This window comes from Zootoca vivipara, chromosome 10, assembly GCF_963506605.1.
Source record: "Zootoca vivipara chromosome 10, rZooViv1.1, whole genome shotgun sequence".
Classification (NCBI taxonomy): domain Eukaryota; kingdom Metazoa; phylum Chordata; class Lepidosauria; order Squamata; family Lacertidae; genus Zootoca; species Zootoca vivipara.
Window position 1 is genome coordinate 7,920,634 of NC_083285.1, and position 19,092 is coordinate 7,939,725.

Consider the following 19,092-nt stretch of genomic DNA (forward strand, 5'->3'; position numbering starts at 1 on the left):
GGTGAAAGAGAAGAGAAATAAATGACGAATAATACATTTGCTGGAACTAACACACAGCACCGACATAGTTTGCCAAAGTGCCAAAAAACCCAGCACAGCACGGGTTAAAAAACGAACGCTGTTACACCCAATCATAGTCTGCCAAAGCGCCAGGAAAAAACAGCACAGAAAGGGTTAAAAAACCAATCTCTGGCTACCAGCAACAGCTGAGAAAAGCTGTAGGAGACAAGCTGGAGGAGTGGGAGAACAAATTGGGGGGGGGGGACGACAACAACAACAGCGCAAATGGGCCGATGGGGTGTGTGCCAGCAGTGAGGGCTCTGCGTGTCACGTCTGACACGCGTGTCCTAAATTCGCCATCACTGGCCTAGACTGTGTGGAAAATGAACAAAATATTTTAGCTGCAGTTCATTCATTTTCAGCACTGTATTCTACTTATAAAAAAGTGCACCTAGACATTCCGCTGTTGCACCCACAACCTCGGTTTAAGGTGCCATTTAGCTCCTAGCTTTCATGTCTCAGTTTCTGCCCCACACAGAGCACATTGTAGTAGTCAGGCCTGGCTATCACTAGTGTGTGGATCACTGAAGCTGAAGCTGATAAAAACCAACCCAGCTACTGCTGTTGCCTGTTAGCCTTGAGCTCAACAGCACTGCTAAAATGCAAATTTGATCCTTGGGGGAATATACTCATCACAACCCTTCATCTGGGTTTTCCCCACCCACAGCACTTCCATCTTATCTGGATTAATCTCAGCTTCCAACCCAAACTTGCCTCAAGGCGCCAATCCAGAAGTTCAACTGCCTCTTTAGGATGAGGAGATGAAAAACAGATGCAAAGTTGAGTGTCATCTGCATACTGATGACATTTCAACCCAAACCTCCAGATGACTTCCTCATTAAGATTAACAAAGTACGAAGATTTGAAGTTCAATATCTATCAAATAATAGCCAATCCACGTAATAACCAATGCATCTATCTGACAGTTACTTAAACTCTAAAGGACAGCATATGCAAGGATTATACTTATCCTAAAACAACACTCTGAGGTAGTCTAAGCTCAGAAATAGTGATTTGTCCCCAAATCACCCCTGGAGCTTCATAGGCAGGTGAGGATTTAAACACAAGTACTTTTGCCACAACACACATATAGCACATTAAACAACAACATACACTGCACATCTGTGAAACTCCTTGGACACATTTCCTAGTCAACAATTCAGACAACTTGATTTTCCAAAGGAGTTTTCAGTTTACATGGTTTAATTAAAGTCACTAGTCTGTAAATCAATTTAAATATTATATTATTATGTAGTTATGTGCAGGGTACCTTGAAGGTCAGGATAAGGTGGCTGAACTGAAACAGATTTTCTAAATCCAGCCTAATGCTGACATGGTCAACACCTGAAATAGAATGGAAAAAAGCATTAAGTAGTATGAATTGTCTATTTTATCTGATGAGTGTAGGATGTGGCAAACTGTATGAAAGAACGTTAGGTGGAACACGGCTGGATCAGACCAAAAGCCTATCTTGGTCCACAATCTTGTTTTTCACACAACCAACCAGATGCATATGGGAAGCATAGCTGCAAAGTTCTCCCTTTTTTTAAGGGAAATTCCATTATGCTGAATAGGCTTCCTCGCAAGAAAAGGGAAAACTTGGCAGCTATGATGGGAAGTTCAGGAGCAGGAAGTGAGGGCAAAATAACTCTCCACTGTTGTAACCCAGCAGAGGCACCAGCTTATGAGGGTGATGGGGGAGCCTGACGTTGTACAGTGGTACCTCTGGTTACGAACTTAATTCGTTCCGGAGGTCCGTTCTTAACCTGAAACCGTTCTTAACCTGAGGTACCACTTTAGCTAATGGGGCCTGCCGCGTGATTACTGTTCTCATCCTGAGGTCAAGTTCTTAACCCAAGGTACTACTTCCGGGTTAGCAGAGTCTGTAGCCTGAAGTGTTTGTAATCTGAGGTGTGTGTAACCCAAGGTACCACTGTACATGTGACATCAGGACATTGGGAGGAGTGGGGCTGGAGCCAAACATGGCAGCCAAGCCACTATGAGCAGAAGGCTGCTCCGATCCTCCCTCCCCTCCATGGCAGGAGAAGGGAGAAGGAGACTTTGTGTTTTTTTGAAATTGGGGGAAGGGCTGGCTCTGACCCCAAAAACATGGGGGGGGCACGCCATAAAGGGCTTGGCCTCCTGGAGCTGGCGCTCCTGTTACACAGTGACTGGGATTTAGAGATCTACTTCATATTAAGGGCAATTTCCCCAACAGGACAGAACTGGAACAAAGATGGACATTTTCTAGCACACCAGTCACTAATTTTCATAGGCCGTAGCATAAACTTCCTAATCCCTCTCTTTCTATAACAATTAGAAGGAACAGTCAGAGCCATAGCTGCCAAGTTTTCCCTTTTCTTGCGAGGAAGCCTATTCAGCATAAGGGAATTTCCCTTAAAAAAAAGGGAGAACTTGGCAGCTATGGTCAGAGCCACTGCAACATAGTGCCTTGTGTTTTTGATGCTTCTGAGCTGCTCTTTGAAAACAATCTCAAGATCGGTCTCTCCCACCAGGACAACTGAGAGTTCTCAGGATTAACAAACTGCCCTGCTTCAGTCCTGCCACCCGAAAACTGGGGATGGGGATTTGGGAATGATAAAAACAGCTGCTCGATCAAGAACTTACCTAAATATCTGCGCATATGCAAAAAAAAAAAAAATGCAATATTATGCTCTGTTCAGACCACTTGTTTGCACAGCAATGAATCCATAAGGGTCATATAAAAACCGAACCTTAACGTGATTTTTAAAGTTTAGCAGAATGCTTGCGGGTGAATGGCGCGTGCTCTTTCTTCAGAGGAAATGAGTAATTGGCACCTTGGATTCGGGAAGATGGGGGTTATAAACTGCATTCTGCTAGTGAATGTTACACATGTGTGTTTTCTTTACCAATACCTGTGCTTACTCTAGGTCAGGGGTTGGCAATTTTTTTTAGCCGCGGGCTGGTCCACTGTCCCTCAGACCTTATGGCGGGCCAGAGAAGCGGCACCAGGGGGGGGCTGGAAGAAGAGACGAGGGGGGCAAGTAGTCCTCATTCCCCAGTCCCCAGCCCCAGCTGCTGCGCTTACCTTCCCAGGGGCTACCACCACCACCACCACCGCCACTGCTGCTTCTCGTGGGTAGGCAGAGCGAGCTCGTCCGCTCCGCTCTCTGGCCCACAGGAGCACCAGGGCGGCAGCGGCAGTGGCAGCGGAGGGAAGATGAGCAGTGCGAAAGGGCTGGCTCTGGAGAGGGGCTGCTTAAAATGGTGCTCAGCCAGCTCAGCCCAGCCCCCTTCCTCTCTAGGCAGGGCGGGGAGAAGCCAGGAGGAGGGAGGGAGGAGGCACCGCTGTGGTGTGTGTGTGTGAGGGAGAGGGGGGGAAATGAAATGGCGTAGGGGGGAAAATGGCACAGCCCGAAAGGACAGAATCCCCACGCCGATCCACGGACAGTCCGCGGGCCGGATCCTGAAGGCAATTGGGCCTGATCCGGCCCCCAGGCCTTAGCTTGCCGACCCCTGCTCTAGGTCAAGAAAGCTGTTGAGAAAGCTGCTTTTTCCAGAAGGAAAGCAAATCGTTTCAAGTCAGGACAGGGAAGAATCCAGAGTTAGTGTACCTGGGCCTCAGGCAATATGGGTTCACCCTTGCATTCCCAGTAAAGCAATGGTTGCTTGAGTCCTCACTGCCTCTCTTTAGTATGTGTACTAAATGTGTACTATTGTATGGGTGAACAACATGATAGCATCTTCATAGGTATGAATTCCTGCTGAAGATAACTGAAATCTGCCTTAGTTTCCTATGTGTTTCTTGAAGAGAAATGCTGTTGAGCTTTGCTTGACATCAGTTTTCAAGCTATGAGCTGGTTTTATCAAATAATCTCAAAATCTCATTACAAACAGATATAAACTCCCATATATATATATATATATATATATATATATATATATATATGATTTTCAATTTTATACATTTCAATAATTTTACAATCATGGTTAACATTTCGAAACTCGACTTCCTTCCCCCTCTTTCTGCGGTTCCTTAAATTTATTTTTTTTATATTTTCTGCATATTCAAAACTAACTTAACTTAATCATTTATAAATCATTTATTCGTCTACGTTCAGCTTCACTGAGATTCTGGCCGCTCTTCTCATGATGTGGGCGAGCAGTTTAAATGGATTTGCCACTCGCCTAACAACAAACCTACTGCCACCCCCCTCCCCGACAATCTGAGTTTTTTGTGGTGTGGAAATGCACTGGGAAGCCTGGGATAACTATTTAACATCCTGCAATCTATAAAGAAATCAGAATCAATGCTCAATAAACAGCTGATGTAGAATAACCTCCTTGTAAAACTTTGTGCAAACAAATCAGGATGAATGCTCCATAAACAAGTCATCTGGAAATGACCTCTGGCTGTTTCCAGCCAGGTGTTTATGGTGAGTTTATGCTCACGTATGCAAGGTTTCTTTTTAATATCCACTCCTTTTGAGCATAAACATGGGAGCCTCCCTTCAGCTTTAATCAAGATTTACCCTTTCTGTGGAAAAAAGAGAGATGTTTTTCAAAAAACCGGTTTCCAATTAGACCTACTTGTTTGCAATATCTGAATGACCCGTTCACAATATTAACCCCCCCCATTTTGAACCCCACTCTATAATGCAGCTGGAGGTTGCAGTAAATTCAAATTAGGCTAAGAAAAGAACATGAATGAGAAGTCACTCACCATTTTCAGACTGCCACCACTTCTTTCGATCTGGCTCAAAAGTTGTGATAACATTTTCAATTAAGTGACTCTCAGCCTGGAAGACTGGATTATACGGGTATCTGGAATCACAGGTGAAACATTTCTGCTCATCCTAGAAAAATAAGGGTGGGCAAGATGAATGATTATTATGGCTACCAGTAACTTGTGCCCGGTGGACAACTGAAACAGCTGTACGGGATCGGACAGCAAGCAACACCAACTACTGCCATAGATGAGATGCTATTTCGAGAATTGGGAAGCATCTAAGTTATCTCTGAGCATTGGAGATCCTTGGAACAAGGAATGGGGAGATGGACCGTACATAGCGGGCTTCCTAGATTGCAAACAGAGGCAAGAGGTTGCTTTAAGTGTTTGGGGTGGGTGGGGCTAATCGGCCTTCTAGAAAAAAGGGATAAATCTGATCAACACTCCCTCCACCCCCTGCAGTGAGAGAAGGGGGCATTGAAGCTCAGATAAGAGATTAGACCGATGCTTGTTCACTAATTCTCCTTTCTCCAGTACTGATTTCTGTGCACCGGCCTGTACAGAGGGAAGTAGCTTAGCTGGGGATATTTATCTGCTGCCAAACAGTGTAGGAAATACTGAAATTTGTTGCTTGGAGTTCATAGGGAAAGTTCCATTGTATGCAATGGGGCTTAGTACTGAATGAGCTTAAAGCTACAGTCCTATGCACACTTACTTAAGTGTGTATGCTGAAACCAATAGGGCTTAATATTTCTGCATAAGCATGGATGAGATCAGGCTGCAAACAGCAACAGCCTCAGTTACTTGACCTCAGACAGGCACTCTGAGTCCTGATTACAACTTGTTATATGGAAAGGGGCAGGGGAGATGCCTATATTGTAGCTGAGGATGAAAAACCTTCAGTGCTCCTAGTCCAAACAGGAAAACTAAGGATATGTCATAAGATCAACTATTCTTATCTCAAATTTCTCTCTCTCTTTTGGAAAGAGTTAAAAGTTTAAAGTGGTGACAAATGATTGAGTGTCGGACCACGTAGGAAGCCACTTGCCTTGAAGTCAGACAGAGTTTAGAGAAGAAATTCCTTTATGACAAATTAAAAGCATTCAAGGATGATTAATGTGATGCGGCAAAATTTATTTTTTTTTTTTAAATATTTTTATTAATTTTCCAATTAAAACCAATTATATCACATTCAATATTTCAAATTATACACATATATATATCAATCAGACCGAATGTTATGCCAAATCATCTAAAGAATTTTTTATTTGGGTTCCCATGCTTCAAGAAATTGGGAATTCCTCGCAACTGTCCACTGCCGTCTTTTTTCTAAAGTTCAAATCGTCCTTCAAGTTCATAATAATCCAGATCTTCCCCTTACAGTCACATAGATGTTTTCCACTTTCACGATTGTTTCCCAGCTGCTGATATAAATATCAAACAAAGTCTCACAGATGTTCTTTCTCCTGTGTGAGTTAATCAGTCCAGCCTCCCCATAAATCTTCTTAATGGAGCTCCTGTTGCGTTGAAGCAATTCGAAGTAGCGCCATCTTAAAAAGCTCAAATCACTTTCGCTTTTCTCTCATAGCCATGAAGATTTACGATCATTATAGAATTTACAGCTTTTCCAGGCAGGAGACCCAAACATCAAACCATAGACTCTTGGTAAATTAATGGATCTCCTTGCCCTATAGCTGAACTTAGCTTCAGGTCGCTGCTCCAATTTAAAGTGCGTCACAGCTCATAAATCCTCCGAACGCATTCAGAACTCCTTCCGTCCGACTAGGGGGGGGCTTTTCTCATCGGCAACTCCACATCTTTAAAAAAATATGCTCAGTAACAACAGTTATAAGGTTCAACTCACACAGTCTTTTGCTTCTCTTTCACTCCAAACAAGCCAGGACATCGCGTCCGGGAAGGTACGAGGCAACAATATGAAGAAAAAAAATAAAATAAAAACTCACTCCCCTTATCGCTCCGTCCCCATCAATCCTTCTTCCAGATGCAGTACAATCTTTGACTCCTCTCACTCGGCAGCATAAATTTCTCAGCAGTAAACAGCGCTTCTTTCCCTCCTTCTGAAGTATGTCCATAGATTTAAGCCTAATTATCTTCTTTAACCATGGAAATCCCCGCCATGCAGATTAGCGTCCGGGAGTCCTGGCCCTTGTAAGTGCTCAGCCCAAGCTCCCCCCACTCCAAAAACAGTCGGAGTGGGTCTGGGGGCATCGCGGGCCAGCGGCCCCTCTCCGTAACCCCCGGAGAGGGTAGGGGGTTGCCATTTACTCCCCTAGCAACCGCCAAATTCCTTACAAAGGTCAGAGAGATGGAAAACAGGTCCGCCATTCCTGCAGGCGGAAACCGGAACCGGCAAAATTTAAATGTATGGATTATTCAGGGATGAATGAACCGAAAGCCTCTTTAACAAGTTTAGGCTTTGATTGTCGAAATGCCTTCTAGATAATTGTTTTAATCATGCAAGCACCAATATCATATTTACAAGTACGGTTCTGATTTAGTGGTTTTCATGATTACGCTGAAAATTATCCGGTATTAAAGGAAAAAGACTATATAGGATCCTGCGTGGTCCGTGGAGCCTTTATGGCAGGGGAAGCCAACATGGTGGCCTCCAGATGTCATGGACTACAATCCCCATCATTCCTGGCCGCTGGCCATGCTAACTGGGGCTGATGGGAATTGTAGTCCAAAAAACCTGGCGGGCGCCAAATTGCCCTACCCCTGCTGTATGGAGCTTTGGAGCCCAGTGAATATATTTCAAGGTTTGCATATAATCAAAGTACTCAACAGTTTGTGTGTGTCAGGCCTAGGCTGGCTAGATGCAAAAGAGGCAAGCAACCCACACCTGCTTAAATTCCTGCTTCAGCACAGATATTAAACGTGCAGGAGTCTTGTCCTCTTTTGCAACTGGTCGCCCTTATTCAGGGATTAATTTAAATTCAGCCTTAGCTTCAACCAAGGTTGGGGAAGTCACTCCCTTTTAGTTTCAGTTCTTCTGTCTAAACCAGGGATGGGGAACCATTGGCTATTGCTAGACTCCAGCTCCTATCAGAAAAGGTCCATGACTAACAGTCACTGAAAGTCTTACCTGCAACGAATTTATCTAGCCCTTTTTAAAAGCTGTGTAAGCTGTTGGCCATCTCCACATCTAGTATCTCACGCTAGTATCTCCATATACTAGCATGAAATAGTACGACGTTTCCTCTGTTCTGAGCCAACTGCCCATCAATTAAAATGGGTGCACTTGAGACATCACATTTTCTGACAGCAAATGAATTGATCATTAGTAGGTTTGTTCTTTTGGGAAAGATTGAGGGCACTAGGAGAAGGGGACGACAGAGGACAAGATGGTTGGACAGTGTTCTCGAAGCTACCAACATGAGTTTGACCAAACTGCGGGAGGCAGTGGAAGACAGGAGTGCCTGGCGTGCTATGGTCCATGGGGTCACGAAGAGTTGGACACGACTAAACGACTAAACAACAACAACAACAACAGGTTTGCTCTTTAAGGGGGGGGGGAATCACACTTCAAAGAACTAGTGGTGCTCTTCCCCCCGCCTCCTTTTTCAGGTTAATTTAGGTAATATGCGTGCACAGCATATGTTCCCATGGGCTATTGTATTCGGCGTGTACATAAAACTCAGTGCGTTGAAAACAAACATTAACACAGAGCCTCGAGTGCTGTAGGCACAACCCGGCCATGAGACGTATTGCGACTGCCTCTTGCATTTTTAGGTTTTCAGCCCTATTTATAGGACTGAGACACCAAATGAGCATTTGCGTAAGGTGGAGTCCCTCAGCTTGCAGGTGTGCATAGACAGGTATTACCTCGTGCTACCTCCTTCTAAGCAAAAGGTAATGTGACAAGCATCTGCATGCCTGCTTAGCAAAGTTTACCAGGTAGCATTGATTCCTGAGCTCACAAGTCCTCCCCCAAATGTTTTGTTTTCTTTTGCTCTTTTAACCACGCTGAAGGGGGGGGGAATCAATACAAGGTTTTAATCTAGCAGAAGAAATTATAAGTTTCCCACACCCATAATCCAGAAGCTCTAATGCATATGCAAGTTCAGCGCTGTAGATGGAGCTTTTCACTTCGAAGAAAACTCTGCAAGTATTCCAAACCGCTTCAGCAGTTTTTGGTCACAACACTGCGTACTTATGAATGATGCAAAATAAATAGGGATTTCAACAAAGCATCGAAACAAACTGAGCAAGACAAGGCAAGTTGTCAGGCAGGTTAGTGGAAGCAGTGAGCATTTTCCCGACCAAACTCAAGAAGCTCCCTGCTGCATGCTCTTAGAAAGCCGGTTTAAAGAAGGCGTAAACTGGAAGAGGACTCTGGCTGGATGTTACAGACTCTCTAGGGCTATTTCCAGCTTAAACGTTGGAACAATATATAAAATAAACTCACCTCCAGGTAGCCGATAATGCAGTATTTTTGAGGCTCAAACAGTCCGCATGTGGATGAAGCTGTTAGGCTGCCGCCACGACCCACAAGCAGGTCTCCGACAGGCTGGCGACAGAAACCATTTCCACAGGGATTCTGGCTGAGCAGGAAGTCTGTCAGCAGGCCTGTCCACAAAAACAAAGATGAAACATAGTAAATGTTATATGGGCTGCCACTTATATGACAGCAAGGAGCAGAGGCAAGGGCTAGCCAAGCTGGCACACGTCTTTATGATAATTTCCTCTCCGGGCAACCTCTAGCCATCAAGGCGTTTCTTGTGCGCGGTTGTTGAGAATCCACCTTTCAAAGCAAATGGCTTTAGGCTATGGGAAATAAGATCATCAATCTGATAGCTCTTTGGTCTCTGCGTTGGAATCTCAAAGGAATAATAAGAAAGCCTCAAATTCTGCACACCCAGCATATACCTTTAAAGCACTTTCAAAGAGGTGTTGAATTTTTGGGAGATTGGATAGTTACAATGCTATGGTCTCGGGGTTGGGGTACACATTTTATTCTTATTTATCTATTTATTTATTAATTACTTTGTGAAAAGGGAAAGGAAAAGGAAGAACTTTCTGACAGTAAGAGCTGTTCGGCAGTGGAACAGACTCCCACAAGAGGTGGTGAGCTCTCCTCCCTTGGAGGTTTTTAAGCAGAGTTTGAATGGTAATCTGTCATGGATGCTTTAGCTGAGATTCCAGCATTGCAGGCATTTTGACTAGATTACCCTTGTGCGTCCCTTCCAACTTTATGATTCTATGAAATCTCAAGGGGTCTTTTTGTGCGGTGTGTGTGTGTGTGCCAAACACATTTAGTGTGCTTTTTTTTAGCCTTCAGCAGTCTGTGAAGGGCACTAGGAAATGTTTTTTAAATCTCCAAACAAAGCTCAAAAGCTCAGTCTCATATGGAGAGAAATACCGTATTTTTCTGTGTACTAGACGAGGTTTTTTGACCAAAAATCATGTAAAAATGCTGCGGTCGTCTAATACACAGATAGTGGCATGGGGCGAGAAGCGGCACACCTGCCAGCCAGCCAGTTGGCTGGAGCGCAACGATCTAGGGAGTGTTTCCTACCCACAGCTGCGTGGGGGGAGAAGCTCAACAATTTTGGGCCATCTTCCCTCATTTTCTTAAAATTGAGTCCCCCAAAATAGGGGGGTGTCTTATACATGGGGGCGTCTTATAGATGGAAAATGCGGTAATAAGCCACAGTTTAGTACTTTACATGTGCTTTAACAAACAAACAAATGTACATGGAATTAATCTGATATGGTCTTCCCTATAAGGTAGCTAAAATATGCAAGTATGTGGTACCCTCTGCCTTCTGATCTTTCTAAATAACCCCTGCACCCATGCCTGATTTATCATTACGTATGACAGGGATGAGGAACCTGTAGCTCTTCAGATGTTGTTATCCTTCAACTTCAAAACATCCCCAGCTAATGGCCAGTGTGAAGTCTACAATGAAGTCTGGGCTCTGATCTTCAACGAGGAGGAAAATAAATACAGTAAACCTCAACCGTTAAGATTTCCGGAGATGTGAAATGTAATAAATGGCATGACAACAGCTTGATGGCAAGTCTACCATTCCTAAGGCTTCAACCAGTTCTAACTGAACCCGATAAATAGCCACATTTTTCACACAGTGATCAAAGTTGGGAGAGCCCAGAAAAATGGAATCTAGTTGCTTTGGACAAAGACCTTGCCTGAAATGACTTTGAGCATCCCCCCACCCCCACTGAGCTAACTTTCTTTTCAGGGATTCTGCTTGTTGAAACATGTTCTCAGCTGAAACACTGAACAGGTTTGGGGCCTTTACAGACTTCTTCTTCTTAGTGCTTCTCGGCTCAGCTTGTTATGATGGGGCATGTGAGTGTCTTAGAAGTTTGTACAGGCTGCAAGGAAATCTAGAGATGTTTTGCATACAGTTTTAGAAACAACTGCTCCACGCTTATGATGAGGTAAGCACGGAAGCTGCCAATTATTTTGTTTACTTCTCAAGACACACTTCTAAAAGTCAACACTATTTCCCACTGCATGTCTATTTGGGAGTCAAATACATTTTCCTGCTTTTTATCCATCTAAGGCCAGTTTTAATGCCAGGCGGCCTCATCTGGCTCACAATACAGTAGTTGCAAAGTTTTTTTAGTGTGAAGTCACTCTCCTCCACCCATATGCAGGTAGTCACTGCACAAGAATATTATTACTGCAAAGAGGATAGATGCAACAGAACTGAAATGATATAGAGGGCAGCACCTAAACATTAATATTCAATTTGAAAAAGGATTCTGCTACACATATAACAAGAAATGAAACCCAGGGTGTGGAATGGAAAGGGATGAATAAAGCAAGATAGATAGAAGCTGGTTCAGTTCTATGCAGAGCAAGGAGAGAAATTTGATGCAGCTTGCATTTCAAGGCAAACCTACCTAATTTGCACCTTCCAAAACAATACATTAGCTAAAACAGAACTATCTTTTGAAATCTGCACACTTTTGAATTTTGCAATCCAATTCCTCGGCCAATTAATTTGTACAAAAATGCATATACTAGGGTAAAGTGTGTACAAAATGCATCTATTTGTGAAAATAATGTATGATGCATCTTATCAAGGAAAGCTGGTTTGCAAAAAAAATGTGCATATTAGGCAAAGTTTTGTAGGAAAATGTGCATTTTAGGAGACATTTGAACTAAAATGCTGATTAAATCTCTTGATGACTTTTTCTTTCCTTCCTCTCTCTTTTAAATAGCAAACAGATGAGGAAATGTGGAGAACTGAGTTTAAAATCAAAAGAAATGAAGAACTGAGAAAAACTGGACAGATTTGCCCATCCCTAGAATAGGACAAAGAACTTGGTTGATGGAAGGCAATGCCTGACCCTCTTTCCAGACCCAGGGATCACTTGCAAGGAAGCCGAGGGGACATGAATACCAAGAAAGCAGTACGAGGTAAGAGGAGACTGGAAGAAGCAGCCAAAATCTTGGGCTGCAGACCTCAAGGGCTTGACAGAAACGGATCCCACAACCAGTTTGATAGGCGGAGGAGGTCAAATGTTGAGCTTTTTTAAGGGGAGCCACAGTTGTTCAGCTTCTTTGGGGGGAGCCAATGATCTACCAGTGATCTACCGCAGACATCCGGTGATCTACCGGTAGATCACGATTTACCTGTTGAACATGCCTGGAACAGAGGATTGACAAAAAGAAACTACATAGCAAGATCCCAAAGAGAGTAGATATTACCATTTTCGATAAGTGTGTGCCACAGGACCAAAGTATGAAGGTTATCTGGGCTACTGCGTCAGGGAACGGGCAATGACACAGTGTGGGATAGGCAGGCAAGAGCACATGTCTGAGCACAGCATAGCCAGGTCCAAGAGTTCTCCTGACCCTGTTCAGTTGCGCCACAAAGCCCTGCTCTCTGTGCCCGTTGTAGCAGCCATCAGTAAGTTACAGCATGGCGGGGGAGGGGGTGTCACCTGACCTCCCAATGTCTGAGTGGCTGCTGCTTACCAGGAAGGAGAGGGGCAGGGGCAAAGTGGCAGGGAGGTGACTTCCTGGTAAACAGCAGTGGCTCAAGCGTTGGGAGGTGAGATGCGTGCCCCTCCCACCCTTGGTTAGTGGCATCCATGCTGCGGGCTGGTCACCCATGTTCCGAAGGAGTTGCAAATGGAGAGATAAGTGGGGAAATGACGGAGCGTATTTAAAGTCCTTGAACTTACAGAGTTTGAAAAGGACGGTCAGCGGAAGCCATTTCTTGGTGGGCATCTTTCAGATCTAGACCGTTGTCCTTGTGACGTCCCCCTTTGCCTGAACGTCGGTGGTGGTGGGACCTGCAATGGAAAATGTTAGTATGTTTAAGGCTTCCCAACATTATCATCATGTGTTCAAAATCAGCGCTACTTTTCTAGAAAAAGCGGTTCCGGAACTCACCATGAACGCCTCCCTCGTTCTCTTAAAATGGCAATGGCGCCCACCTGAGAAGTGCCGGAACCGAGTTCTGTTCCATCCCAGTGCTCTGTCTATTTTAATTCCCCCCCCACCTCTTTTTGCTGCTATTACCAAAATTGGTAGCCTCTAAGACAGGCATCCCCAAACTTCGGCCCTCCAGATGTTTTGGACTACAACTCCCATCTTCCCCGACCACTGGTCCTGTTAACTAAGGATCATGGGAGTTGTAGGTCAAAGTATCTGGAGGGCCGCAGTTTGTGGGGTGCCTGCTCTAGGAGGACCAGAAAAAATTGCTTGGGTCCTCAAACTGGGAGTTAGCAGCTGTTTAAATGACAGTACCGGTAATTATTATTTCTGTTTTAAATGATAGCAAATGTATAAATGTGTGTACAGTAAACATACAGATTAATTTTATGCAGATTTATGTTTATGCCTGAAATCTTCTAAGTACCTAGCTAAACTGCTGCTCGACAGTCAGCCCCACTGAGTTCAATGGAGCTTACTCCCAGGAAAGTGTAAGATATAGGAGCTGGGTTAGTACGTTGATTTTGTGCCTGCAAATTCTTTTGTCATCTGCTTTGAGGTTTTCTAAAATCAAGCGGTGTATAAATTTTAGGACATAAATAGAAATAGGTAATAATAGCTCATCTAAAAGATGTAAATATGAATTGGACATCATGTTTAGTTTGGCTCACATTTATTCAGCTCCACACTGTCACTGCTTTTTCTCCCATAGAGGTTTATATTGCATGGATATAGATGGATTTCTGCACTGTTGGAAAGGGAGCTCTTTTGCACACACAAACAATGAGCCATGTGGCCCAGAAGTTATCCCTGGAAGTCTCACGGAGCTTGTACATTGTAATTACTCAAATGTCTGCCCCACCCTTCCTAAGCAAGCCTGCGGCTGCCATCCAAGACAATTAAAAGCATTACAAAACTTTAAAACACTTAAAAACACATTTTAACACAGCAATATTATCCAAGGGCAGCGGTTCTAAGCTAGCAGGGAACCCATGGAAACTGGGTGAACAGAAATGTATTCAGGTGCCTGAGATGGGGACAAACACAGCTCACCAGGGAGGAAGTCCCATCATTGGGGTCTCACCACGGAGAAGGCCCTGCTGTGGGTCACAGCTCCCTAGGCAACATCCATTAGGCACATTACTAGTGGATGCCGTGGCCATTGGTGGCATGTCACATGACATTTCACACAATGACACCAAATCACTTGTCTCGCCACTTACAAATATAACCGTGAACCCAAGGAAGAGGCTAGTTCTTTCAACATGCAGCTCTCTTCAATTTAATAGTAAAATAGCCTTATTATTTAATCTTACTAGAAAATCATCCCATTCTAGGCATGAAAGTGTTCAAGGATCTGGTCCCAACTAAAGAGGCTTGGCAACTTAAGTTGGCAGAATATGCACAACTTGCAGATTTAACATATAGACGAGAGCAAGAAGAACATATGTTTAAAGAAGACTGGAAAACATTTATTGAGTACAGTATATGGAAAATGACTGTGTACAGCTGAAAACGCTGGCAGCAGCATTAAGATCAATTCAACAGAGTAAAGAATTCTTGACGGATGTAAAAGTGGAAAATTGATTTGAATGGTTATACTAAAATATGCAAGGATGTAGGATATGTAAAACGAACCATGTAAAGAAAAGGAGGGAAGTCATTGGATATTTTAAAGTTTGTAAAATGCTTATTTGAAACTGTAAAGCAGAAAATTTAATAAAAATTATTATAAGAAAAGAAAGTGTTCAAAGATCGCTCAGAAGCAGAATGGGTGTCAATAAATTTCAAGCGAGGGAAACAAATCCACACACAAAATATTCATTATTGTATATTGAAACAAATGGAGGAATTGTTCTGATGGGGAACCATGCAAATGCTTGAGGGTCTCAAGCCGAGAACTGATAGATGAATCAGGATGGCAATACTAAAGGAAAAGCAGTGCTATTAATTACAGTGATACAATGCTTCCGGATCACACAAATAGAAAAATGCAAAATGACCACTGTCAAAGTCGCATGTGATGGATAGCAGAAGAAGAGGAGTTTGGATTTGATATCCCGCTTTATCACTACCCTAAGGAGTCTCAAAGCGGCTAACATTCTCCTTTCCCCTCCTCGCCCACAACAAACACTCTGTGAGGTGAGTGGGGCTGAGAGACTTCAGAGAAGTGTGACTAGCCCAAGGTCACCCAGCAGCTGCATGTGGAGGAGCGGAGACTCGAACCCGGTTCCCCAGATTATGAGTCTACCGCTCTTAACCACTACACCACACAGGCATTTCTAAGTGAACTCCAGCTTCTTCTGCAAGTTATGTACGGTAGCTCTTGGGAACTCCTGGCACATTAATAAACAGGTTAACTTTGTTCAAAAGGAAGCAAAAGATTCTTCCAGGAAACGTACTTTTCAGTGGAAAGAAATAAGGACCACCACAAGAAAATATTTATTTATTTATTTATTTTGCATCCTTGCTCAAATAAGTGCACAGGATGGGTGCTAAGAATATAATACTTTCTTCCAATGTTTCTTTTATTTTTCTTTGTGGTGGCAAGAAAAGTATTAAAAGAAAACATGAGAACTTTATACACTACTAGACTTTTCACTATCACAAAACCACTGAGCACTAATGGTAAAATTGCATTCGACAAAATAATGAGATCTCTACAACACTTATCTTCAGCTGGTGGGTCAGAACCCACAAGTGGATCTTGGCCTGATGCAAAGTGGATCACGACAGAAACACTACTCACCATGCAAAGATATGGTAAAAGTTTAAGAAACGGGTCCCCAAATGCATGTTTGGGTTAAAAGTGGGTTTGGGGTCTGAAAAGGTTGAAGACACCTGCTCTACAAGATTTAAGTTTTGAATCATTTTGGTTGAAGAGTCCTCATAGCACCATTTCTAAAGGAAGTTTACAGCTGTTGTGGCTAGTAATATTGAAACATAGCAAAGGTTCCCCTCATAAGCTGGAAATCCAAAGTAAGTAAGACCTGACACTTTGTGCAGGACCACAACTGAACAACGTGGCAACGTTAGAAAGCTTGGTATGTCAGCTGTAACAAGAAGTTTCTGCTATCTCGCTATCTTAAGCTGACATTTGACATTAAGATTCTTGTACGTCTAACAATACTTAGAATACAGCACAAGCTGGTGGCCGTCAAAGAGTTCTCTCTCCTTATAGGAGAAGCTAGCTTAGCTGGCGTAATGCAGATATCAGCAGACATCCCATATTCCAACAACTCGGGAAGAACATTGAAGCTTATAAAATGTCTTACCTGGTCTTTGAATTATAAGCGATTGCAGAAACAGGTACAGCAAAATGAAGGCAGGGAAGGAAAGTCTTAAGTCTCAGATAGAGCTAAAAGAAAGAAAAGTGTTTTCCCCTCAGGCACCTGGGTGTAGATGAAAATGAGAGCTAGCCTAAAACCTGCCAAAGAGGTGATTTGTTAAGCTATCCTGCCTGGATTTTTTTTTTGGCAAAAGCAGATGCATGTATTGGAGACGGCATCAGATTCATCTGTAGGTAAAGTGGGGGGGGGGTGTCATTACTTTCACTTAGTTACAGAAGTAATTAGGGGGAAACACTACTGAAGCATGTGAATTAAGGTTTTCAGAACAGCACTAATAAATTTATAGCATATCATTCGCTAACAGCCTCGAACCCGGCATTGCTCATGAAACACCCCAAAAATATGTTTTGAAATCAGTGGTTAAAATCAGAGCACCCTGAAAGGTTCAGACCGTCATTGTGACTCAAAACGGCATCTATTTGACACAGATTAAAATCTGCTCCTTGATCTCAGGAATCATGATGCAAACTTTGGTTACCATCTCTTTAAGAGGTGTCCAAATGCTTAGCGAACAAACAAAAAGCTTTCCAAAACCTATAGTAGATATGCATCTGTTGTTGTTTAGTCGTTTAGTCGTGTCCGACTCCTCGTGACCCCATGGACCATAGCACGCCAGGCACTCCTGTCCCGCACTGCCTCCCGCAGCTTGGTCAAACTCATGCTCGTAGCTTCGAGAACACTGTCCAACCATCTTGTCCTCTGTCGTCCCCTTCTCCTAGTGCCCTCAATCTTTCCCAACATCAGGGTCTTTTCCAAAGATTCTTCTCTTCTCATGAGGTGGCCAAAGTATTGGAGCCTCAGCTTCACAATCTGTCCTTCCAGGGAGCACTCAGGGCTGATTTCCTTAAGAATGGATAGGTTTGATTTTCTTGCAGTCCATAGGACTCTCAAGAGTCTCCTCCAGCACCATAATTCAAAAGCATCAATTCTTCGGCGATCAGAGACTTTCATCTAGAGACTATATTAGACTAGCAGAAAGTGCCTGGTGCTACCTGGGAATTCCAAGAAACCCCAAAATCTGTGATTTTTAAATGGGTAGTGTAATTTGTGAGTGGAGGGGCTGTGCGTGCACGCACACACACACACACACACTGATGCTCAGTGCATCTGCTGGCAACCAAGCGTAGGTGGAACACCCCCCCCACCTTCTGCAGCCTTGTTTGTAACTGTCACACCGAAGTCAAATTTCAGTATGCCATCTTGATTCAAAATGGCGCCCAATGTCCAAACATAGACGAAGACCACCACCTCCACTTCTGGAACCTTTGTGCCAAGCTGAGTGACAAATAAGTCAAGAGGCATCCAGATTGGCACAATTGTGACCTGTCACACCAAATAGGCAACAGAACTGTAGCCCCAACAACATCTTAGGGATGGTGCCATCTTGGCAGTCCTGTGTCAAATTCTCCATCTCTATAGTGTGTCATCAAACTTACTCTGTGTCTTTGCATTCTTACATACTCTGTGTTTCCTCACCTCTGCTACACACAGAGAAAAGTCTCCATAGTTATGTAAATTGCATGTACAGTGATACCTCGGGTTAAGAACTTAACCTGAAACTGTTCTTAACCTGAGGTACCACTTTAGCTAATGGGGCCTCCTGCGGCCGCCGCACGATTTTTCTTCTCATCCTGAAGCAAATTTTGTAACCCGAGGTACTATTTCTGGGTTAGTGGAATCTGTAACCTGAAGCGTCTGTAAACTGAGGTACCACTGTATAGAGAAGTGAAATCCATGCGCCATAGGCCCCATAGATATAGCAGATTCTGTGGAAAACAACAAATTGCATTTTAAGTAATTTTGTTCTACAACAAAACCAACGTCATTCAATCAGCATTACATTTTGCAGGGTTTCAATAAATAATGCTAAGAAATGGCAATACTTTTTTTAAAAAAAAGGTAGTATTGTTTCAGGTCTCTTGATTACTACAGCTCCTTCTAACTGAGAGCAAGTGAAATGTTTTATACTGAGAAAAGGAGCATGAAATCCCCTTTGAAGATTTCCAAAGGGATTTCACACCTGGTATACAGGAGTCAACATGCTTAGAGAACATTTGTACAGGCAAATACGTACACTCAGTATGACCTGCTGGAACAAGCCATGCTCAGCCAATTTGCGCAGGTGGAGATATTTAAGGACAAGACCTTTCAAATTAGAAAAAAAGAAGTTTCTGCAGATGATAAATTTATCTGTAAAATTGTCAGGAAACGGAGGTATACTGTTCCAGGGTCCAGTAGTTTTTGGGTTTTTTTTTACTGTAAAAAAAAATTAACATTGAATAGTCTCCATTTCTTGAACTACTGTTCCCCATCAAAGAGTGTGAGGCTTTGCCAAGTGTCGGCTACCCCTACCAGGAAGAGGCATCTGAAACTAGTAAAAAGTTGAGAACAGGTGCTTTTGCTGGAAATCTCAAAGGCATTTTAAAGGCTACCAAAATGGAGAGAGAGGACATAACTGTGAAACCATTGATTTGAAATTAGTCCACTTAGGCAACCCGTAAAGCTTGCCCCGCTGGCTATTCCCCACCCCAAAT

General features: G+C 43.3%; 1 protein-coding gene across 2 annotated transcripts in view; it reads right to left on the minus strand.

The window, feature by feature from the left end:
- Positions 1 to 19,092, minus strand: part of LAMB4 (laminin subunit beta 4) — a 57,684-nt gene that overhangs the window by 35,251 nt on the left and 3,341 nt on the right. The window contains exons 2-6 of one of the 2 annotated variants that reach the window (XM_060279387.1): positions 16,484 to 18,324; positions 12,956 to 13,066; positions 9,201 to 9,361; positions 4,766 to 4,898; positions 1,331 to 1,404 (exon numbers count right to left, since the gene is read on the minus strand). In XM_060279387.1, the coding sequence (XP_060135370.1) occupies positions 1,331 to 1,404; positions 4,766 to 4,898; positions 9,201 to 9,361; positions 12,956 to 13,001 (414 nt within the window). In that variant the 5' untranslated portion in view covers positions 13,002 to 13,066; positions 16,484 to 18,324. Of the gene's footprint in view, positions 1 to 1,330; positions 1,405 to 4,765; positions 4,899 to 9,200; positions 9,362 to 12,955; positions 13,067 to 16,483; positions 18,385 to 19,092 lie in introns of those variants that run through there. The other variant, XM_035126481.2, reaches the window with a different exon arrangement.